The 25,542-nt window shown below is 34.3% G+C and overlaps 2 protein-coding genes across 2 annotated transcripts; one reads left to right on the plus strand and one right to left on the minus strand.

Annotated features, from left to right (window-relative positions):
• Positions 1-4,375: 4,375 nt before the first annotated feature.
• On the plus strand, positions 4,376-5,938 carry LOC147403785 (uncharacterized). Its single transcript, XM_086439520.1, has one exon. It carries the CDS (start codon positions 4,541-4,543, stop codon positions 5,735-5,737), a length of 1,197 nt encoding a protein of 398 aa, XP_086295646.1. The 5' UTR covers positions 4,376-4,540; the 3' UTR covers positions 5,738-5,938.
• A 7,154-nt stretch (positions 5,939-13,092) lies between these two features.
• ABA1 (zeaxanthin epoxidase (ZEP) (ABA1)) lies at positions 13,093-24,934 on the minus strand. The gene is made up of 16 exons (XM_086439522.1): positions 24,223-24,934; positions 23,367-23,529; positions 23,159-23,233; positions 21,993-22,093; positions 21,416-21,531; positions 20,260-20,471; positions 17,543-17,634; positions 16,832-16,946; positions 16,614-16,717; positions 15,745-15,790; positions 15,532-15,596; positions 15,341-15,430; positions 14,897-14,951; positions 14,137-14,225; positions 13,969-14,056; positions 13,093-13,403 (listed from the first exon to the last, which is right to left on the minus strand). Exons 1-16 carry the CDS (start codon positions 24,732-24,734, stop codon positions 13,320-13,322), a joined length of 2,007 nt encoding a protein of 668 aa, XP_086295648.1. The 5' UTR covers positions 24,735-24,934; the 3' UTR covers positions 13,093-13,319.
• Positions 24,935-25,542: the final 608 nt, after the last annotated feature.

Here is a 25,542-nt window from a genome sequence, read left to right on the forward strand (position 1 = left end):
ACACTTTAAAATAAGTTCTATTGGATTTTGTGATAAACTAAGAAAAAATTAGTTAAGATGGTTTGGTTATGTTCAATGAATTATAACTCCAATTAGAAGAAATATTCAAGTTAAAGATCTAAACAAATAAATTGAATAGAGATGGTGAAAGTAGATATGAATACATTCTCAATATCAAAAGACTTGACTTAGTTCAAAGTGAAATTAATGAGGTTCAATGACGAGGTTCGAGATGAAGATAAAAAGGAACACTTATCACGAGACAATAATCAAATCAATGGAATGCATGGCTCTATCAAAAGACCCATCAATGGATAAAGCAACATTACTCGATCACACTCATTTGGTTTTTCTTGATTTTCATTTGTGGCACTAATGAGTGACTGTAACACATCCCGTTGTACTAAGGGCGAGGAACAAGATTTGTTTGGTTGACCCCAAATATTTGGTATAGGGTTTTGTCATTGTTGCATGTTTTAGCCATGGATTTATAATCCAATAATTTTACCCATGATGATGGATTGTAGTCAAAAAGATGATTTGCCCCTTTATGTGAGATAGGGTTTTGATCCTAGGTCTTTAGCATTATCACTTACATACTTTATGACCTCAATGAGAAAGAGTGGGAGGTTGCCCGTTTTATTATGATTTGATTGATTACTATAATACGAGCCTATATCGGGATCTTAGGATAATCATCGTATTCATCCTGAATTCTATCACTCTAATTAAGGATTCTCCTCAGGAGCTAAGAAGGAAATCAAGGGATCAAAAGGAGAGTCAAGGGATGCTATGCTCTAGTTCGAGAACTGTGACGAGTTCTAAGAGGAAATAAACAATGTGAAACTAATTTTGGCATTGAAGTTTCTTTGGTACGTACTACACTGATGCTTATAAACGCTTTTTACTGATTTGGATTAAAGGTATTGTAAATCTAGAGCATCTAATAATGTGGCCACAGCAGTCCATATTAGACAAAAGATAAAGAGTTGAGATGATTATAATCTCTAAGAATGACCCTTTATTAGGTGAACTTTTCTAAGGTTTTAAAGCTCCTAATATGAGTTTAAGTACCCTTATTAGTTAGGTGGCCCATGGATCTGACTCCTCAAAATCCTAAAAATCCAATCTCACACGTCACACTTACTTCTTTCATAAAGATGTTTATGTTCCCCTTTTAGGTAAATGGGTGCTACATGTAATCCTAGTACCATTAAATAAGGGACAATATCATGACCCCATGTTCATGGAATATTTCAATGATCTTACATTCCTAAACTGCCACTTTGGGCATTGTCTTTTCCCACTAATATGCGCTCTACCCTTAGTAAACCTACGTACCAAAATGAGTTTAACGAATTTTCTAGGCATTTGGTTTGAGAAATATATTAATAATATTTGGAAAAATGTAGGAGTAGTTCTAAGAAGTGATAAATTAGGAGAAAGTCGAATATGTTTCAGAATCCACTTTAAAACAAATATTCAAGTTGAAAGTCCTAAAAAAAATAAATAAATGAAAGAATTAAAATTGATATGAACTCACTCGCAATAATAAAAGACTTGACTTTGGATATAGTGTAATATACAAAAAAATTCATTTAGACTATCCAAATATTTGGGGTAAGACTTTGTTGTTGTTGTTATTTATGATCACGTTTGTAATCCAATATTTTACCAATGTCTCTAATCAAGGAAGAAAAGAAAAAAATCACTAGAAATCACCCATGAGACCTATGCTACTATCATCCATAGACTTTATTACCTCACCTAAGTGCCATCTTCGACGCTTACAATTATCTTTATTTATTTATTTTTCCTTCGTCTCTATATTCTCTTCTTTGTTCATAGTTTTTATTGTCAAAATTTTGTCATTAAATTAGAATCCTAAATTAATGTCTTGCATCACACAGGTGCCATTTAACTTAATCGGTAAAGTTTTTGGGTGATGATACCAGAGACCTGGGTTCAAATCACACTAGCACCGAATTGTTGTACTCATTAATAAAATAGACTTATCATTAATAATGAAAAACTCGATGAATAATTTCAAGCTTTAAAACTATGGGAAGAACCATGCGACCATTTGGGCTTAGTAGAGTGGGGTTGACCTACTAAAAATTTGTCCACAGAAGTGCATAGTTAATAAAAATGGTTACAAACTCTAAGAATTTTTTTATTAAAATGTACCATACTATTATTTAATGCCCATGAATTTATTAAATAAATCTTCTTAAACAAACTAAGGTTTTGTAAGTAATTCAATAGTTGACTTAAATTTCTTATTCCCCTCCATGTTACCCTCTCTCTAAGTCAAAGTTAAACCAAACTCATCACCAAAATTCAAAGCTATTGTTTTGCCCTCAACATGGGATTTTGTGAAAACTAATTATGCATTTTAAAATAATTTTTCTTAAGCTATCCGTTGGAACTAACGGTCAATTTTGGTAGGAGAAATGATAATGTGCTCCAGCACCTCAGCAATGCTCCCCCTCAATAAATTTTCAACATTACCGTCTGATGAAATTTAAAATGGATAATCCACGGTTGCGTGCGAATTTTATTTTTTCGTTTCAATTCTAAAGTTACTTACAAAGGAGAAAATTCATCATTCCTTCTAAAGATCAATACGATTGCAAAGAATACTTTTTCAAGGGAATATAAAATCCTTGAGAAAATGAATTCTATCGAAAAATAAATTCCACCATTTCATTGCAACTAAGAAAATATCAAAAGAGAATAGTTAGTTTTAGTTTTGAGGGTAGGGATAATCGTGAGAAAATAACATTATAAGGTAGAGCATGTGCCAACTAGCTTAGTTGATAAAGTTTACGAGTGATGAAACTATAGACTTGGGTTCGATTCATGCCAGTACTAAGTTTTGATCGCATTAAAAACAAAAGTACTAATTAAAAAACAACTAGGGGATACAAGAATCATTTTCTCAATGGTGGGACGTGAAAAAAATTTCCTCCTTAGGTGGAAAATCATTTTTGGAAGAATTCTAGGAAAAATGCACAATTATATCCACGAAAATTTTGTTTTCTAGGAGAAATCATTTTCCTGCCCATTTTCCATTCATAATCATACAGACCCAAGATCTATTTAAGACATAAATTATCAAATCCTTCTTTACTATTTCATCTATTTTTTCTCCTTTGTCCATTTTTTTTCAAATTCTAGGAAAGTTTTGTGAGTTTTCTTAAGAAGAAACAAGGGGATGCACAAACTTCGCTGTTGTTAATTATTTGTGATTGATCCTATGAGATGCACCAAAGTATACCCCAAATGTTTATAAATATGAAAGGTAGCTCTCATTTATGGACTATAATCCCATCACAAGATTGTTAGTCAAATCCAGAAGTTTAGATCAATTAATCAACTATGTAATTTATTATTTTAGTTATTTGATTTAAGATTCGATTAAACTCTAATCAATTTTATAGATGCTATATGCTTAAAGCTTAAACTATCTCAATAATTCTTTTGCAGTTGCTTTTTATATTATTTGATTGATACCAGAAGTCCTATAGTTTACTCCATTTTATTCCACCTTCATGTTCATCATCCTTCTCATTTTTAACAATAACAGTCTCACATGCCTCAGTCAAGCAAAGATGTGCACACTACATGTGTATATAATTATAGTTTTTTATTTTTTTACTTTTAATAATAAATCTGTTTTTAATGAGATTAGTAACTTGATTATGATGTGAATTATTATTGAACATAAGTTTTTAGTGTTATCGTCCATTAGAAGGTGAAGGTGGTATGTGCAAATGCTCATGTATTAAAAAGGTTTATTTATAATTTAAAATATTGATTAATTTTATTTTTTAAATTTTATAATTAAAAGAATATTTTTAAAATTTTAAAAACCTAACAACATGATTATATAGGGGTAAATTAGGTTGTAATTTCTTAATTTTACATCTTTTGTTAAAATGACTGATTATATTAAATTTAAACATAAAAGTGCGGGTATTTCTGGCACTCAAGTTTTGATGTCGAACATTTTCATACTTCGATTTCTCTCATTTTAAAACTCAACCCTGAGAATAAAATCGAATGAGTTGCAATTCCTTGTAGATTGATTCTTTTTAGACTTGTCTCTGATCAAATGTAGAAAGACGAAAAAAAACAAAAAAAAAAATCCAAAATCGAGCTTTTGGTTCATTCATCAACCTTATAGCGTGAGTGTATAAAATTATTTTAAAGTGGAAGGAATATATATTTTTTAAAAAAGTGTGCCAAGTGGCATGTAAATAAGGCTAGAGTTGAATCGTTAACCAATTCCTTGGAGTACATGATCAACATTCTCTAATCAAAGTCACACGTGGGTCCCGCTCCCCGCCCAACCCCTCTCTCCCCTAACAGCTATAAACCCCGCACTTTCTTCCCAAATCAAAAGCCTTCGATGATCGCAACTTCCATTCTCTCGCCGAAAGAAGAATAAAAAGAAACCCAAAAATAGAGCAACAAAAGCAACTAAGTTTCCACCAAAAACCCTAATTCCAGTTGAACCGGCATTTCCCCCACAATCATGGTAGACGTCGAACAACGAATTACAGGTTTGAACCCGGCCCACGTAGCCGGTCTACGTCGTCTCTCCGCTCGAGCAGCTGCAACACCCTCAAACGCCACTACAACCTTACCGGTTCGAACCGGTCTTCTTTCTTTCTCTTCTCTTGCAGATAAAGTCATCTCTCATCTCCAAAACTCTGGAATCCAAGTCTTCGATGGCCTTTCAGACGCAGAATTCGCTCGAACCGAAGCCGAATTCGGCTTCGCTTTCCCTCCTGATCTTCGAGCCGTTCTTTCTGCTGGTCTTCCAGTTGGTCCAGGCTTCCCCGACTGGCGCGCCGCCGCTGCTGCACGGATTCACCTTCGTAGCTTGCTAGATCTCCCAATTGCTGCGATTTCTTACCAGATAGCTCGTAACGTTCTTTGGCCGAAATCTTGGGGCTCAAGACCGTCCGATCCGGAAAAAGCGTTACGTATTGCTCGAAATTCTCTGCGAAAGACACCGATTTTGATACCGCTTTTCAATCACTGCTACATACCTTGTAATCCTTCTTTAGCTGGAAATCCGATATTTTTTGTAGACGAGAATCAGATTTTCTGCTGTGGATCGGATCTTTTTGATTTCTTCGAACGTGAAGCTTTGTTTCGATCTGATGATCCTTCGATCCTAAAAAACCAGCAATTTTTTAGTGAGAAAACGTCGAATTTCTCTCCAAGAAGTTCGGATTCTGGAGAGAGAGCGATTCGATGGATAGAATTCTGGAGCGAAGCAGTGATGGATCGAAAACGAAAGGATTCCTCTTCATCTTCATCTTCATCTTCTTCTTCAACTTCAGCATCGCCAGAGAGATTTTTCGAGATTTCTGTCCCGACATTTCAGCCGAGTTGGGTTGAAGAGTATTTGGATCGGATCGGATCGGTTTTAAGAGAGAGCGGTTGGGGCGAATCGGACGTTACGGAGATCTTAAACGTATCGCCTTGTAGTTTTCTTGATGAAGAAGCAGTTTTGTTAGACAGCCAAGTAGTTTTCGACGCTTTGCTTTTGAAAGCTGACCGATTTTCAGAATCGCTTCGAAAAGCGGGTTGGAGTTTTGTGGAGGTTACCGAAGCTCTAGGTTTCGATTTCAGGCCAGAAAAGGAGAGAAAACCTGCGAAACAACTGTCGCCGGAGATCGTAGAGAAGATTGGGAAACTGGTTGAGTCGGTTTCCCGGTAGTGAGATTCTTTCTTTCAATTTTTTTTTTCATATTTTAAATCGTTGGATTTACTTTTCATTAAAGAGGAAAAAAATCGGAAAACATGTTGTAGTGGTAAAAGAGAGTATGGAACGGTTGTATTCTTAAAAGGAAATATGTAAATTCGATCATTTCTTTGTTTTGTTTGTCCAAAATAAACCCTTTTTCTCTCTCTTTTTCTAATGTACAAGTTTTAAAACTCGACTCAGATGTCCCTGAGTCAAGTCGGAAAATCATGAGTTGAATTTAATGAGTCAAATAATAAATAAATAAAGCTGCTATTGGCACCTCAAAACTTACTTATTACACTCCAATTAAAATATTAAAAAAAATAAGCTAGAATAATTTAGAGTTGGGGTTCCAATAGAATCTCTCTTGATCATCTAGTTGTTAGATTTAGGATTTTTACGAGGTTAATATGTGTAATAATACTTTGTAATGTTGAGGTAATAACTTTATTTTTTTTTTAAAAGATCATCTGGTTAAGGTAGACCCAAACTAGCTACAACCTTAAATAACGAGCACTACTACAATCTTAATTTAAGATCAACAGCAAATCAAATGAGAAGGATGTAGGATCCAACACAGAGCAATCTAAAGAGCCTTGAAACGAAGCTAGACAACCTTATTAGTCTCTCTAAAAATATGGGTGAAAGAAACCTCTTGGAAGGAATAGAGCAATCTAAAAATGGACAAGACTAATCGAGGTAATAACTTGAACAAAGCCTTCGTAATGTTTGAATAGTGTGATTAAATCCTTAATTAGATGTGATAAATAATTTAATAATTTGAGTGCAATAAGTAAAGTTGGGGTGTCATTAACAATTCTCAAAATTTAATGACTTTAAATGCCCCATCTTCAACCTTGTTAAATACCCTTATCCTCAACTTATCCTCTTCAACCATCTTAAATTCATTTCATCCGACCATCATAACTCACAAACAAATATGATGTAAGAGAAATTTGAAAAAGATGGATTTGGTTGGAAGAAACTTATTTTCTTAAAAAAAAAATAAATAAAACGAAAGTTGTAAATTCAAGAAAATATTGTATAAGTTTAAGATCTCGAAGACGATAAATTTTTTATTTATATATGAATAAGATTTCTTTTTTTCAAAATATTGAAAGACGAAATCTATTAAGTTTAAGAGTTTGAAGCTGATGATTTCTTAGGTAGAATCAAATTGAATAACAGATTTTGAAATTGATGAATTAAATATTAGCTCGAATGAATTTTCAATTCAACTCATTGGTTTGGTTCCAACTTCCAATGCGAGTGTAAGTTGAGTCCTCTAATTTTTGAGTTGACTCAACGAGTTTTAAACTTTTATACCAAATAATATTCCAAGTTCCTCCATTGGAATATTTCCATCATGTCAAGGAGCCCACCAACACTATGGTGTACTTGATAGAGAAACCTTTTACTGGATCCCACACTTCAAAACCTATATAAATACAAAACTTGGAAAAGAGAAAAAAAAAAATATTAAATTTGATCGTGATCGATTGCACAGTAACAGTAAGGGATGCGAAGTATGTAGCAAAGTTTCCTTTTTCTTTACAAGCTGACACGAAACCTTCTCAACTTTAACCTTTTGAGTGACACGAAGAAGATCGTATGGGAACAAACATATCTGAATTACATAAAGGGTAGTTTCGTACTTTTATGTATGACACTGCATGGGACAGTGGGAGCATTTCCGTAGATTGTGGGAGTGAGGCCAGGTGGCGTCTTATATTTATTTATTTATTTGTTTTTAAGAGTATTTTACGAAAACGGTGTATCAAAATCATTTTCTTTAAATATTTATTAAGGTTATATAATCGACTCGTAATTTTTTTTTGTGTGATTTAAACATGCCCCTTAGCTTTTTGGTGAACAACAGATATACCCCTATACATTTTCAAATTGATGACTTACCCCCCTTGACTTAGGTATTCTTTAGGAGATGGACATGAATGATGAAAATATCTTCATCTTATCTTAAAACCCCTTGATTTTCTCCTCAAAATCGATCATCTTCAACAAAGACACTAAAGATGATGGATTGAAGAAGAGATTCAATCTTAGGGTAAAGTTTTTCGCCCACTTCTTCAACCTTTTAAGATTCCATCTCCTTCAACCTCATGTATGTGGTATATAGTACTTTTTGGAAGAGAATAATGGATATGTTGAAATTAAGGGTTCTCTACAATTTATTGAAGAAGAACTAGTTTAAACCTATGTTACTTGATTCGTGGGTTCGTTCGGTTCAAATTTGAATTTGCAATTTGTGATTCATCACTTGAGCATGAACCCAATTTGTAAGCATAGACAAAATTGAGGGCATTTGAAAGTTGAAATGATGATAGGGTAAATACACATTGAATATTGTATCAGATTTTGGATATAAAAAATCAACATTTTCTTATTAATATGTTGAAAATGAGGGTATTTAGTCATATTTTTCATTAGTCTATTAATAAAAACTATGGTCAAAAGGGCATACAAGGAATTTAAAATTTTAACGGGATAACTCAATTATCATGAAGATGTGGAGGAGGATGTTAAAAAAGTAAAAAGTAAAATGAAAGTCATCACATTGCTTCACTACATTTCACAAACTTACAACGAACTAGTTCGATTTGAATTGATTGCGGTTCGATACCAAACTAACAAATTGGGTAACCCAAATTTAACCTAAAGGTTAACAACCTAAGAATAATAAATTTACTTGAAAATAAATCAAGTGGTTATTCACTTGAAGCTTAAAAAAAAAGGTATTTTGGTAATTTTATGTTGGTTCTTAAGACAAACTAGGTAAGGGATGCATATAATCATTTTAAAAATATGGCTACCTCTAATATTGGTATCTTTAAATAACCCAATTTATTTTTGTCAAAAAAATTATATCCAAGTGAAAATAAAATTATGAATATGGATATAGAATTATTTCAATAAATATTAAAAAAAGAAAAAGGGATTTAGTAAGTTTTGCAATAAACTTGGCTGTTCTAGTTATTTAACTTACTTTGGTAAAGCTAAGTGATCATTTACACTTATAAGTCTCTCACTCTATAAAATTGATTATGAACTATGGTCAACTAATGAGTCCATTAGTTGGGCTACGGTATATAAAGTGTTGGCTTCTTGATTTCATGATCTACCATAGTAATTTAAGTAGGATTATTTCATATTAGTTAGATAAATCACAATTATATTTGAAGATGAATTGATAAGGTTTTAAACATGTGAGCATAAACTGTTGTGCGGAAGCATAATAATAGAAAACAAATAAAGATAAAACAAACACACAAAAAACATAAAATTTATGTAGCTCGACAAATTGCATACGTCCATGAAAAAGAGGGAAAAAAAATTCACTATCAACGATGAAAATTACACTCTTTGTCCTCTACAACTCTCTCTATCGCAAGAAACCTCACAAAACAAAAGCCATATATATATGGGGGGGGGACTGTTCATGGGACAAAAGTGAAGACAAAGATTTTCAATTGTGGGATGAGAGCCGATCAGATAGTTCTATATATTATATATATATATATGTGTGTGTGTGTGTGTGGCGGGGGGGGGGGGGGGGGACTGAGATAAAAGTGAAGACAAAGATTTCCAGTTGTGTGATGAGAGCCGATCGGACGGTTCTATTTCTTTTGTACAACTGTAATGCACGAAATATGTGCTATTAAAAACTTTGTCTTATTTATAAATCCAGCCCTCACAGATTGTGATCACCTCCCTCCACTCAAATGCTTATTTCCAAAGTGTATTTTTTGCACCTTAACGAGTCCCTTCGAGGGATATGTTAACAAAACCCTATTTTATAGTAAATAAGGATAATAATGAAGTAACATTAAAATGTACATCATGGGAGACATTTCTGACGTGGATGTGTGTTAATACCATAGATATTTTCATTGATATCTCAATGAAAAGCATATATGATTTTGATACATATCTACGTCAAAAATGTTCCCTACGATGTATATTTCAATATTACTCCAACAAGACTCATTAAATAAATAAGACAAATCATCCTTAGTTTTTCTAGATTTACGAACACCAACAAACTTCTATGATTTCTAAACTCATGACCTCTAAGTTTTTTGACCTTGTCAATTAATATTCTCAACCCACTTCAAAATTTGAAAGGAACTCTCTTCGCACTTTGGCACATGCCCTTTCATATTTAATTCACATCCCTACTTTTATCAATATTTGGGATACCTCCTCAAATATGCCACGCGTAATCCTAGGAAGAGGGTTTCTTCAAAATTTTGAAGTGAGCTGCCTGCTTCATAGTTTTTTCCGTCAATTGCATACATCTCAAGATTAAGATTTGCTTGATCAAGAATAAGTGCAATTTATTGCGCCCACTTCACCATTTCTTAAGCTCCTTAAAATTTACCGTAATGTCAAACTTCTCTATTGCAACCAGTCATACTTAGTCACATATTTCTTTTTCTTATTTTTTATATTTTGGAATTTGTTTGTTATAAAAAAAACATTATCATTCAAAAACACTCTCTTGAGAGCTTTTCAATGATAACTACTTATCGTATTTTGTTTAAATCTTTATTATTATTATTATATTATTATTACCATATATATATTACTAGTGACGTATACAAAAGAATCATAGTAGTAAGGGTAAAAGTTTGTCTTTCACCTCAATATATAGAAATAATTAAGCCCTGTGCCTGAAACCATATTGAAAGTCGATAAGAATTCTCCTAACGAGAGGTCAAGCATCGAGATGATGATCACCTTGAGTCAAAATCAAGGCAATCTTCACTAATTAGTTCAAAACTTCGAGGAACGACAAAAAGCTTCCACATCTACGAAATTTTTTTTAAAGTTCGGAGAATTCTCCCTTTACTTACTCAATATGATAAGATTGCTACAAACTACTTGGTAGAATAGAGATGATCGACAAGACGAAAGGACTTGTAATAAAAGTTGGATGAAGAGCCTTTCTGATGGAGGTCTACGACGAGAGATTATGAACTCTATAAAAGAAATGACTCTTCGCTCAACACTAAATCCACAAACATTATATTAAAGGAAGACATGTTGTCGCCTCCCTTGACCCTGCACAATCATGTTAGATCAAATCATAATTGAAACTAATTAAATCAAGAATCATATAACTAAAAAACAATCCTAGATAATTTAAATTAAATAATCGAGGAATGAGACATGGCAGATTGTTACATAAATTGGATAATCAAGGAATAAGACATGACGATCAATTTGATCACTCACAAGAATTCATTATCTTAAATATATTTTAAATTAATATTTACACTCATTTCATTTTATAATATAAAAAAGGGATTTCTTGGACAAAAGCAGAAAAGGAATGAATGTGAGTTGACAACACAAGAGATAATCAACTATTTAAGCAATTAACTCTGTAAAACATTTTATTGGTATTATCCTTCACTTTGTAAATAATGTTCATTTAAACCACAATTATGGATGTAAAACCCTAGATAAGGAGATTGCTCAGAATTTTATATTTGGATATTTTAATCTTAGAAAATATTGCTTTTTCAGATACCCTAATTATTATTATTATTTTTTTCTAGAAACACTAAATAAAATATTCATCAGTAGAGATACTTAACGTGGTTACTAAACAACATCGATTCGAACTTTAGCCGTCATGGGAAATCCGTTCATTTTAAAGCTGTGGTGGGACTCACTATCTTTTTATTGGCGCCGCATTACGTTGCCTTCGAATCCAAAACTTTGGATACTTTGGGAATCCAACACAAACCTCAAGAAAAAAAAAAAAAAAAAAAGACGAACTCCCATGTGCCACGTGGGTACATCATCACTTCCTCCCATTTTAAGTCCTTCACGTTAATTACGTATGGGTTTGGGTCGGATTTAAATGAGACCTAACCCAATCCTAAAGAGGAGGGGATTATACCTTAGATCAGTCCTAAATCGAATGGGCAGATTCGGGTCAAACTTGAATTGATCCTAATCAGATCCTAAAGAGGTGGCTTCAACTTAGATCAATCTTAAATCCTTATTGTGCTTAAGCCCGATACTAATAGATTTGATTTGAAATTTGGATTTTATAAAGATATGACATAAGATCTTTGACCATATAAATATAAAATTCTAATGGTTAAAAATTATTGGGACATAATTATTGAGATATGCATAAAATTTCAAAAAGTTGTATTTACACAATTAAGATCTTGTGTCATTTCTTGAGTTAGCGAAACTCATCCTTCAGGTGAGAGTAAACTTATTCTTTTTTAAGATATGTTTTACTTAGGCCCTAGCCAGATCTTATTTAGTGGGCTTGGAAAATTTGAGCCCACCCTTGCCTTTGCGTCCTCAAGATCAAGGTCCTAAATCTTTTTTTTTTTTTTATTAAGAAGGATAGGTTAGGTAGGGTTCACTCTTAATGGATTTTTATATTAATCTCCATTTGTTTAGTTGAATTTTGATTTTCTTCTATTTTGTTTAGTCTCACAACAAGGTAAAAAAAAAAAAAAAAGAGATGAAAATCGAATCTTATATTGTTGTTTTCTCTATTAGCCTTGAAGGTTAACAAAGATGGTGGGCGGAGCTCTTGGGCACATGTGAGGACTTTAAGAGGGAAATCCAAATTTGAAAACTTGGAAAAGGTATGTCAAAAATAAATATATGTAAGTTCAAATCCAATGGCAAAGGATTAAAGCTGATCTGGGACCAATCCAATAAGAATTGGATCGTAATTGGAACGGATCCTATAAGAATCGGACCCGACCCTTGTCTAATCTGGTTTTATTGGATCTCAATTATAGGATCCATAATCCATTTGATATGCAAAACATATATAAATAAACTTCACATATTCATACAAATTGTATAATATAATCTAACATAATTCCTCACATTTTATTGGATCTAGACCTATCAGATTTCGGAACATTGTTGATCCATAACCAATCCAATAAATTATCAAATTGGATCCTTATTGGAAGTTTGGAACCCAAATCCTCGATCCAGAACTGATCCATTGACACAACTCCGACAATGGAAGTGTGAAGGCTCTTGTACCATATACAGAAGCACATGCATGACTACGGCCATACTTGTAATTAAGATAAAATATCAAATAATACAATTTTACGGAGAAAAAGGGAAAAGATTTTCTAAAAAACAAAAAACAAAAACAAAATTTCCAACATTAGTGAGCAAACCATTGGAAATGAGGTTGGGGGAGGAAAAGAAAATACCTGCAAGAGCATAATTAGTTGGAAAGTATCCTTCTTTGTTCTTTCTTTCCCTATTTACATATACTTAATTACTCGACGAAAGAAAAGTCGGCATAAGGAAAATAACTAATTAATACATTATTCTTCCCATTTTTAACTGAAAACAAAAGTATGAAAAAACCATAATCAGACATTGATGGTGTGATGCTTTACTTGACTAAATCATCCTATAACTTGTACAAGAAGAGCAGCAACACTTTTACATTGCTCTGACACAGTATGAATACATGCTGTACAGTTTTTTCAGTGTAAATCAAAATCATTTTTTAACTGCTTTGCTTTCATGCAGCCTGGAGGATTGGACTCTCTCCTTTGTTGTCTGTGATATTTGGAGGAGCTTTCAGTACCTTTACCCGATAAGAAACCTGCGCAAAACTTGGGAATTTAAACATTCTGAACGGAAAAAGCGACCTACTATCATCTACGTAACAAGAATAATCCATTTTCTGATACAACACCACTAAAAAAACATATTGGTTAGCAATATTAAGTAAATGAGATGATTATTATAAAAAAATACAACAACTTTTATTTGAATGGGCATTGAACCGTAAATTAGGCTGAAATGGTTTGGGCATGTTCAATGAAGGACAATTTTAGTCCCAATTAGAAGAAATATTTATGTTGAAAGTCAATGTTGAAAATCAAAAACAAGTGAGGAAGACCTGAAAGAATGTGGATGGAGATAGTGTAAGGGGATATGAACTTAATCTCAATAACAGAAGACTTGGCTTTGGACAGATTCGTGTCCCTACATGTCGAAAGTGGAAAAAAAAAACCTAGAAAGTGCCGTGCTATTGTTAACAAAGCTCTATGGTTTAGTATATTTTGGTTTGTGCTTGACATCTTGCATCTATGCATAACCAAGTACAAGTACTATAAGAGCTGAATAGTATTTATACGATGAAATAAATGGAAACATTTTACCACCTTTTTATCAGAACCAAACTCAATTATGTCGGATGGACGGAATCGAGCAGGAAAATTTGGAGGAAGCCGATACCGCCTCCCTTCAATACTGCATGGGGTTAAGAAAGTCAAATCACTGAGAATGTATTCAATGAAAAACCAAATGAGATCTTGCTTCCCTTGACTTACTCAGTGATCCAAGTACCCCGTTCACTTCGCAAATCGGTCAGGTAGAAGGCTCCTTCTTTATAGATGATACGAGCATGCGTTTCAGATACCTAAGATCATTGTATTTAAATGCCAAAGCATGAGGAGAGACATTTCACTAACCAAATGTGTAGTCTTATGAGAATGCATTTTTTAAATACATAAATAAACAGACAGCAAAACTCTAAGAGAGTTTCCAAATTCAATTGTACTGATCCAAAAATTTCATATTTTTCCAAAATTTTAAGTTTTAGTCTAAAAGAAAATTAATAATTAGTGTAAAAACCACCATAACTAAAAAGTGTAACACCACTCTAATACTAGAGGAAAAGCTAGGGCATAGGTTCTATATAGAGAGAAAATAGAAATAGGGAAGAAACAAAAACTACTGAGCGATACCATTGCCAACTTTATAAATATAAACACTATTCAGTAATGCTACAACAAAAATAGATGGGAAAAAGAAATACAACACATCCCATAAGGTATATGCTTAGTCAGAAGGCACCAAAAAGGTATAAACTTTTTCAAAGCCTCTTTGAGTGGGATGAAACTGCATACGCTTTTGAGTGAAAAGAGCCTCTCAATGAAGACTAAATGCAATTCATGAGAGCCTTGAAAACATTTCCTGCTGAAAAGCCTATTTACTCAATTAAGGATACCAAAACATAAGGTAGTGAAGAATGAGAAAGGATCAGTTTTTATCAACAAAACAGGTGAAATCATCATACATCAAACTCACCTGGGGTGAAGGTATGGCTATTGATGATCCAGGAAAGTCGACATGTGAAACATTTCTGCATTGCACAATACACCTATGCATCATATGAAGTGTTTTTACATAAAATGCTAGGAACAAAGGAAAACTATGGTACCCATCCAGTAGCATGTAAGGACACATGTACATGGTACACATTCGGTTGGATGTATCCCAACTAAGAGATCTCTTTCACTACAATCACAAAATTGGTTAATTATAATCACTTGTATCTGGACCAGTTGCCAAGAACATATTAGATTTAATAGAATCATTCAACCAGGTTGATTCTTGTCCTAGGAGATCTCATAGAAGGGACCCATTGAATAGTGGGTCCCACCCCAGTCAGTGTATGGTACATGTACAACGGAGGTTACCTTAGACATCCTCATAGAACAATAGGTTATAAGAATTTGTCCTGAGTCATACCCAATTATGGATGGTTTGTTCTCATCCCTACTTAAATGAATCGGTTGTAAGGTTCCCTTGGTCTCATTCTCTGAGGGGAAAAGAAACCACCTAGAAAATAAATAAGATGACCATAAGTATAAAGTGCCGTGAGGTTAACCAAAAAACGGAGATCAAATAAATTATATTCACTGATAATACATCACACATACTCGCCATCAAGTGCACGCTCTAGTGCATCATCATCTTCAAACCATCTTCGTAATTGGTCATTTGCCTTCAAATTATTAATGGCCAAATATTATCTTTCAGATAACAATTTATATTTGATAAAGTTTCAGCTACTTGTACCATACTAGACAGTACGCTATGTGGAAACAGTTTCAGTATTGATTTTCGACTTTTAAATTTTTTAAGTAACATACTTTGTCTGAGAGTCGGCAGCACTGTAACCTCCCTTCCAGTTTTTCACTGCAAAAGACAACAATATTTCTCGGGTCAGTTTAGATAAAAAATTATCAACCAAATAATGAGATTGGTTTCCGCTAGTTTTCAATTTCATGTACTCTTTTACATGATTATGAACATTCAGATCTGTTAGTCTAGGTTCTTGAAATTGATGTCAGCACATGTAGACCACATTTTCTGCTCCAAATGGTTGTTTACTGCAATATGATGAAGAAAAGGTAACTCATGACTGTGTTTTCAGGCTTATTCTATCATTTTCTAGAATACTCAATGAAGAATCTTATTTCCATGATTTATATAGAGTTCCCCATATCCCAAATTTTCTACAACATTTCAACGGTAATGGAGATATTAGATGGTGATATCGATATTTTCAAGCAGATTGATATGCACAAAGAAATTGAAATCTGAAAAGTTTCTTACTTGTATTAGATTACAATAATAAGTTTGAAGAAGTATGTCTAAGGGTGCCCCATTTGGTTTAGAAAGTTCCTGACTAATGAGGAAAAAAATCCTGAATAATTGGCTCTTAAAGTTCTATATTAGGCATATAAAAAATCCTGAATATAGAAAATTTTGAACTGTCAAGGTACCTAGAATTCAAAAGTTCCAAATAATAGCCCAACACTATTGTGCTAGGACTCTTAGAGTGGAGTGACATATTAAGGGAAAAACACACAACCAATTGAAGAATTAAAAAGTTCCAAATAATAGCCCAACACTATTGTGCTAGGACTCTTAGAGTGGAGTGACATATTAAGGGAAAAACACACAACCAATTGAAGAATTAAAAAGAAAAAAAAAAACAAGGATACAAAAGTCTCACCTGTTACCTCCTAAGACCCAGCCCAGCATTAAAGGCATTGCAATGTCAATAAAAAATCTCCCACCTACTCTTCCTGGATGTGGTATCCGGAACTTGGTCAAAAACTGCAGGGAAAAAGAAAAAAAAAGGAAAGAAAAGGTTTAAACCATCGTAAAGGGAACAAAAACCACACTCCAATATTTGTAAACGGTGTAGTAATACCAATCTTGCATTCATACCGACAATGGACCGAGACCCACTCCCAAATACGGTTTATAAGTGGAAGCCATTATTGCTGCCATTCTTGCCATTCCATATATGATTGCAACACGCAATCTTCTTTCTTTCTCATAACTGAAAACAGATAATCTTATTTTAAAAAGGGGAAGCATCAATTATATCTGTAAGGGGAGAATTAGTTAGAATTTCAACAAAGCAACTGCCCCTAAAAATTATGCATTTCAGATTTTTTTTTATTTTAAAAAAGCCCGTAAAACCATTGGAATTAGATTTTCTCTCACCCATCCAAATAACAATCTAAAGGATATTCATTAATCTTGCTGGTTCGACACACCAATTCACAGTGGTCAAAAGTAATGTGCCGAGTCTAACCAAGATTTCCTAAGCCAATATTTCAACCAAAAGAGATTGCTTTGATCATCCAATATATTTTTTCTGGACTGTTAATCATAAATGACCACCCAAAAAATGAACTAGATGGCCGTTATGATGTGATTGATTGTTGGCATTTCTGATTATTTCCCTTCATGTGCATCAATGTACGGTATGCCATTGGAAGAACATGCTTATGGTCTAACCCCAAATTTAGCTCAGATTTTGTATTTATTTCTATTATATGCATACTTCAAAATTAATTGTGGTATACTTACTAGTTTCAAACTGGAAAATTAATTTCGTTTGAGTATGTTGACAGAAAAATGAAATGTTACCTCTGCAGAGAAGATGGAATATCAATAGGGTTTCCTGATTCTACACTTTGTCTCCAAGCTTTCTCAAGCTCTAAAGCAAGTTGGTAGCTATCCTACAAGAATACATTAAAAATAAGCCAAAGCAAGAACCATATTTTGACATAAAGAGGATGTGTGATAGGCAGGTCATATCTACACAAGAATAACACCAGAAGAATACATGGATCTTAGATGTAAGCATTGCTTATGAAAACAAAACATTACTGTATTTAATTTATTATTTGACCATGGTCATATATGAACTCTCTAGAGGGAAGACAAGTGTTGCTAGTATTTGCTTTACATCTTATTTTTATGAATTTAGACATTTCCTTTATGAATTGAAGGTAGCTAGTCTTCACTGAATAGGGACACGATTGTAATTTTTTATTTTATTAAAATACAAGTTAGAGAGGGGGGTGGGGGGCTTGATGAGGCCAAACCCTCTTTTCTCTCTCTTTTCTTATTCTCTTTTTCATTCAAATCCTATTGTTATCATAAAATCCAAAACAACATGGAATCAGAGCCAACTAATATTTGATTTGGTTTAGTTTTTTCCCTTTCCTTTCTCCTTTACATTTTATTTCTCGTCTCTTTATGTCAATTCTTAAATATCTCACAGGGCTTGATGTTCATGGTTCTTTCTTCTTGATTTATGTGATTTTAATCTCATATTGTGTTGTTTGTAACCAAGTGCTGTGACAACCCTTTTCATGTCAAGAAACAAGGACACCACATGTTTTTCTTCAAGTTTAATGATATAGTTTCTGGAAATCAAAGACATCATAAAAGTGATTGTGTACATGTTGCTACTCTGTATTTCAATCATATATCTGTTGGCCACTAAAACATATAAGAGACTGTTCTCACAATTGTTGATTGTGTATGAGCTGGAAATTGAAAAAGGAGAAGTCGCATAGTTTTGGAAATTCTCTCAAGGGTGTTGGGTCCTGATTGTTCAGTTTAAGTAACTGATTTATCAAGCATTTCAGAAATTTTCAACCCCTTTCTTCATATTTCTGATTACTAAACTCCGGCGTAATGAGAATCAACATTTGTAAGGGTGCTTGTGGTCAGCATTGTTTGAAGAGGACCCTCTAACTCATTATTTGGTAAATCTATGGATGACAAGCTAACCATATCACTCAATGAAGGAGGAATGGAACTGACGAGTTTATTGTGGGAAAGATTCAAGGTTACTAACATAATCAGGATTTCCCAATTGTGGTGATATCTTCCCAGTGAGTGAATGTAAACTAAGGTCTAGTAACTCTTGCAAGGCTCTCAGATTGCCAATCTGATATGGGATGTTTCTTGAGAAATTGTTTTTACTCAAATTCAAATATATCAATTTCATGCAACTTCCCAATTGTTCTGGAATCTTTCCACCTAGCTTGTTCATCGAGAGGTCCAAGTACTCCAAGTTGGATAATCTTCCGATTTGCAATGGTAATTGACTAGAAAGTTGGTTATCATTCAAACTCAAATTGAACGGAACAGACAACCTACTCAACTCCTTTTGAATATCCCCTACAAGCAGGTTTGAAGAAAGATCAAGCACTTGTAATTGAGTTAAGTTGCCTAATTCATCTGGTGTACTACCACCGATCCTGTTACCACGAATTTTTAACTCTTTCAGATTTTGGCATTCTCCCCAATTTGATGAGAAACACCAGAAAATCTATTGTAATTAAAATTGATGTAATTAAGATTAGGATACAATCCAGCGTCTAGGTATAAATTTCCATTGAGTTGGTTACCGTCAAGTCGAACTCGGACTAAGCTTGTGCAGTTTCCCAAGCTTTCTGGGACAGGACCCATGAAGTGGTTGTTGGCTACAATGAATTTTTCTAATGAAGCACCTTTACAAACTTCTTGCGGTAAGTAGCCTGATAATATCACATTGTGGTCAGCATTGTTGGTCAGTTGGTGATGATGATTCATGCTTCTCACATGGAGACAATCATCTGTATCATGCGTTAGCTCAAGAGTGTTACTGGTAGAGATATCGTATTTAAGGCATTAAGGCCAATGGCCATTTGCACACAAATTGAGCAAGATATCCATCTAACAGGAGATCTACCAATGAGTATTGCATCTTTGTTGTGGGTAACCTGATAAGTTGGTGAAGTAATAAGCAAAGTGTTGTAGCCAAGTTTAGTATTGAAGAGGAGTATAAGACAATGACTCTAGCCACTCGTGAGTTATTATCGCTACAATCTCTGGTGGAGGAACTTGGATTTACTATGGTTTGTCTTATGAAACTTAATTATGACAATTAGAATGCAATACACATAGCGAACAATCTAGGTTTCATAATAAGATCAAGCATATAGAGATTGACTGTCATTCCATCAGGTAGAGCACATGATAGCCAAAGTTATTTCTATGCCATTTGTTAGATATGCATTATCAGCTAAAAGATATTTTCACCAATAATCATAATCCATTAGACAAGATTCAGTCCAAACCGGGCATATATGAAATATATACTCCAGTTTAGTCTTTTTTATTTTATATTCACTTAATAGGGACACATTATGATATATTTTTTTTAAACATAAATGAGTTAGAGGGGATAGACGAACTTGATGAGGCTGAGCCCCCTTTTTCTCTTTTTTCTTTTCTTCTTCGTTCAAACCCAAATGTTCACCTAAAAACCAAATCAACAAGGAAGCCATAGACTACATAAAGAATACCTCAATAGCCATGCAGCCACCTTGGCCCATATTTGGCTGCATAGCATGAACAGAGTCCCCAAGCAAGGTTACGCGACCCTTTCCCCATGTAAAAATAGGTATCCGATCATATATGTCACGCCGAAGAATCGCATCCTCATCCGTGGCATGTAGCAAGTCGATCACATTATCACACCAGCCCCCAAATATGTTGAGCAATCTTTCCTTTTTACCTGCCAAAAGCCCCATAAAGAGTATTGAAATTTGAAATTGATTGACGGTTAAGAAAATAAATAAATAAAATTATTCATTTGATATTCTCATGTTATGGATGAATGCAGTTTAGTTTATTTCTTTTATTGCTTTTGATAATCTTATATTGATCTCAAACCTTCCATTTAGTTAAGTATTCCTGCATCAATTTTGGTATCAGAGACTAGGATCGGGAGACACAAAGTAGAAAATAGTGTTGAGGGGAGATGGACTCAACAAAGATGTTCTCAAAGGAGCTGAAAAATATGTTGTCGGAATTATATTAAACACGTCACTCTTGGACATACTTTCATTGTGTCGTGATCGTATTATAAAGGAAAGTGAAGAACATAGACAACTACATGAATAACAGGATGAAAACCTCAGGCTACAAAACTTATGCTACAAGTGCAATCATCTTGGATACTATAAATAGGAGTGCTCGAACTGGGATAATGAAGTATATGGGATCAAAGTCCATGAGCCTAAACTCAATGCGAGTAATAAAGAAATCAAGGAAGAAATCTATAAGCCTGATTTCAGTGAAAGCAAGATTGACAAGTGTGAAGCATCAGTTACAGAAAAAGAATCTAAGTCAGAAGAATTTGAACAACTGGCACAGGGAATTGTTGAGCCATGACATCCTTTACTTCTTACACCAATTGTATCCCATGGAATAGAAAAGGCAGATAATATTTTGGATAAACCAATGAGTTACGCCATATACACTTAGGATGATCTCTACATCAAAGGATGCCCAACATATAAATCCAGGTGTCGTACAGGAAACCCCCTATGTGTATTTTTCTGGTACGTATTAGTTATGTATATATTACAATAGGATTATAGGTCAATTCATGAAATCCCTTAAAAAAGGCTCATTCATATGGAATCTACAAAACTCTATGCATATGAGATTACCTACCATTTGGAGCATCAACACCACCAGGTGATTCCTCGTTAAATGCATACCACTGCATCTTTCCAGCACCCACATCTGAAGAAACAAAGTATTGTTTGTGACCCAAAAATACCCGGTACCTTCAGAAGAGAAATCTGGATATTAGACCATACAAATGATGCAATATGAGATATTAGCCGGTTAGAAAAAGAACATTGATAGATATCATAGCTCCATTGGTAATTTAATATAATACCGCCAGTATAATAACATCAAATAACTTAGTGACATCTCCATTCTCATACCCCAATGGTTTGCCTAGGGGTGGTATTATATTAATTTACAACCATGGCTGTGACATCGTTATCCTCAAACAAATATATTGTCACTCTGAAGAAGTACCACAAAACATGAATAAAGAGAGCTTATATCACCACACCAACTTTTGCTAAAGCCACCCAAGATGTGTGCTAATTCTTTCGTGATCTACATATGAATTGGGGTGGTGTTAGCAAAAGTTGGTGTGGCAATAGAATCTCTCTAAATACACCATCAAAATGGAAAGATTACCAATTACTTAAAAAGCAGAAGAAATACATACCCGACACATTCAATATCTGGAGGCACAAAATCTGCAATACCAGTGTAGCAAGTGTAACCCGAGTATTGAGCATCTTTAGGTCCAAACAATTTCTTCCTCACCTATTAATGGGAAATACTTGTTAGAATAATGAATTTCTGATGCCCCCCACTGGCATATGTCCCCATCACTGAACCGTAGATCATTTGCCTTGGGAGACGCAGAACCAGAAATCATTTTCTTGTGTATCCCGAGGAAAATGATCTATGGTTCTGTGATGGGGGTTTATGTCAGAGGGGGGTGTCAGATTATCACGACTCTACTTGTTATCATATTGACATTTTATTTCTTATTTCTATATTTCTGTCCTTTTTCGTCTTTTCCTCTATTTATGTATTTCACATAAATAGGGAGTAATGGAATAAATTTCTGGCACAATTTCTCTTTTCCTCTCTTTATCTCCAAACCCTAGATTGAATTTGTACAATACTATCTTCTTGACTTTCCAGATTATAGGAAATCTATGATACAAATGAAAAAGCTTCCTATAAAAAAAATGGTACATATCAGATAGACCTTTAAGGCTGTGTTTGGATTGAGAGAAGTCGAGAGAAGACAAACTCATTAAAAGAAAAGAAGAGAAACTCAATTTCTCTCCACCATTTTTGGATTGACAGGAGAGAACTTGGAACAACTTTGGAATTTTAAAATATCTTATAAGAGATCTAGGGGCAGAGTTGGAATTATAAAATATTTTAAAAGGGTTTCTCTCCAATTCTTCTCTTCTCTCCCCGCTTAACAATCCTAACAAGAGAAATGGAGAGAAACTCATTTATTTTCTCTTCTCTCCATTTCTCTCAATCCAAACACAGCATAAAAGCTGTGTACCAATGACATAACGGACCACATGGTGCATAACGGATAGGACCAAGCATTTGATGGTTCACAAAAAAATTTCCACCATCAAATATTAATCTGAATGGATGAATATAACCATTATGATCTTTCTGATTTGTTATGATGACTCAGACATTGATGTCCGATATATTAATCAACAAGAAATTGATGAAGTGGTCAGCTCAAGGACCCGTCATATGTGCCAAGAGTACATCCATTTTGTTGGAAAACTATCCTTTGGACTTACGGTTTTCTTTTTAAGATATAAGAAAACCATGTATATTTGCTACCTTCGACCATATACCATCAGCACCAACAAGGAGATCACCTTCATAACGTTGTCCATTCTCGAGTATCACAGTAACCTGAGATTGTTAAATGTAAAATAAGAATAAATGCAATTTAGATATGAAGAATAATAACCATGTATTCTTATAATGGATAAGTTAATGAAAGAAGATTTTCAAGGAAACAAAAGTTTTTGAAGATTCCAATTACCTTATTTCCATCATCTTCGTATTCAACCACATTACTCTCATTCATGATTGAATCTTCACCAACGGCCTGAGCAAAAATTTGTTGCAGAGTCATTCGGCTAATAACCCTTGTGACTGGGAGGCCCCGCTCCGCTGCCGGAGTGAATGTATCAAACTTGATGTACCTGAGGGCCAACTACGAAATTACATGATGTAGCAATTGGATGCTTATAAAGCAAAGTTTAGTTAAAAAAGACAGCCAAAATAAGAAATATTGTTCTACATAATCTAGGATAATTTTATATAGAGAAACAATTTGTAGTAAGAAGAGGATATTAACCATTGTCCTCACATGACACTCTGATGAGACAGTATGTACAGGGGAGGGAAACAGGCGAACCGTTCGCAGCCTAGCCATAGTCTTTGTAAGGCATCCGGGGCCAGCGAGGTGATACCCCTCTACATCGATTAAATTTCAAAGGAGCATCCAAAGTTCCAAAAAACTCTTTCATGTGATTTGTGAGCTTACTCTAACAAGAGGACTATACTAGAAGACCCATCCAAACTCTATTTGAAACATCCAGAATGGGTGTTATTGATGTTGATGGTAATTGGCATGGGTTTTAGATCCATTATTATAGACTTTCGAGTCATAATTCTACTTGAACAAGAAATGCCAAGAAGGGTCACTGATTAGCAGAAAACCACAACTTCTAATTTTCCGTATGCGACTAACATGACTACAACAAGGAAGAACACCAGCACAGACAAAACAAATACAAGAATTTTTCTACACCATTAATGAAACCGAATATGATCGATAAACGTAAAACAAACTCAAAATTAACAAACCAAAAAAACGATCCGAAAAACCTTACCAAGCACCAGTGATTCCATCAACAAGTCCATTAATCCGATCACCCGTAACACACCCAGCCTTCATAACCTCCTCGGCAACCTCCAAATCAATCGCCTCCAAGGCCGCAAGCGCATTGCTCTGTATCTGAATTGGACCTCTATACTTACCTTCTCCTCTAATTGCACTCAAATCTTTCTCAAACACCAACACATCAAACCCTTTTCTCTTCGCCGCTAATGCGAAAACCAATCCACCAATCCCACCACCAGCTATAAGTATTCGAAGCTTCTTCGATATCGGGTTTTGGACAACGCCATTGTTGCTGCTTTGGGTAGATGTAGAGACTGCTGAAGCTGCAATTACATGTTTTCTCCTCTTTTGCTTAAATGGTTTGGATTTAATTAAGGAATTTTGGTGGAGAGAAGGTGAGATTGATTCAGAGACGTCTTTGATGATTGGAATTGGAAAATGGGATCTTGAGAAAATTGTTGTTGATGGGTTGAGAGAACTGTGCAAAACTGTTGAAGCCATTGTTCTTAAAGAATTTTGTACAAATTGTTGAATTTGAGAGGTTGAAGTTGAAGAAGAAGAGTTTGAGAGAGCGAGATGTGAAGAGTGGGATTTGGAAGAAGTGTAGCCAATCCATGGAGTTTTGCTCTCCTTCACACATGCTCCACTAAGGGTGAGAGATTTAAAGGACACGTGGCACTTAATACGCCCTTGTAGCTTGAGTACTTGAGTTTGGGTGGAGGTAGACGAGAGTGGTCGCTGTTTAACTGCTTATCCAAAATTCGCATTCAAATGTACTTAACAATTGCACTGTTCTCTTACTACCACACCAACTTTTATTTATAACACACCAAACTTCCAAATTAAGTAACACCCATGTTACCCGATTCGTTGGTACTGAGTGCTTACTCCCAACCAAGAACCCATCGAATTTTGGTTGGATTCGTTGAACCAAATCATTTTTTAGTTGGTCCAGAGAACCAAATCAATTTATTATAATTTCTTATTGTTGATATTTAAAATTTGGACGATTTTTTTAATTTTATTTCTATTTAACTTACTTATAACTTTTGTATATATATACATATAATACACAAAAAATCAAAGCAAACCAATAAAATAATTATCTCCACCCATGCACATGAATTGGATTCATTCTAGAGTGGCAAACCCTGAATCAGAATTCGTTTCATTTTGGAAATCCCGAGCATCGTAATTGTTTGTTTGATCACGAGTCTCAATAATGGATTGAGACTAGTGTTGTCCCTTCTTCCAAATAACTTGGTATAGAGAGTGAAGCCACGATATTTGGACCCTAAACATTACTCTC

The sequence above is a fragment of the Akebia trifoliata genome, chromosome 4, assembly GCF_017979445.1.
Source record: "Akebia trifoliata isolate Shusen 1 chromosome 4, ASM1797944v1, whole genome shotgun sequence".
NCBI lineage: Eukaryota > Viridiplantae > Streptophyta > Magnoliopsida > Ranunculales > Lardizabalaceae > Akebia > Akebia trifoliata.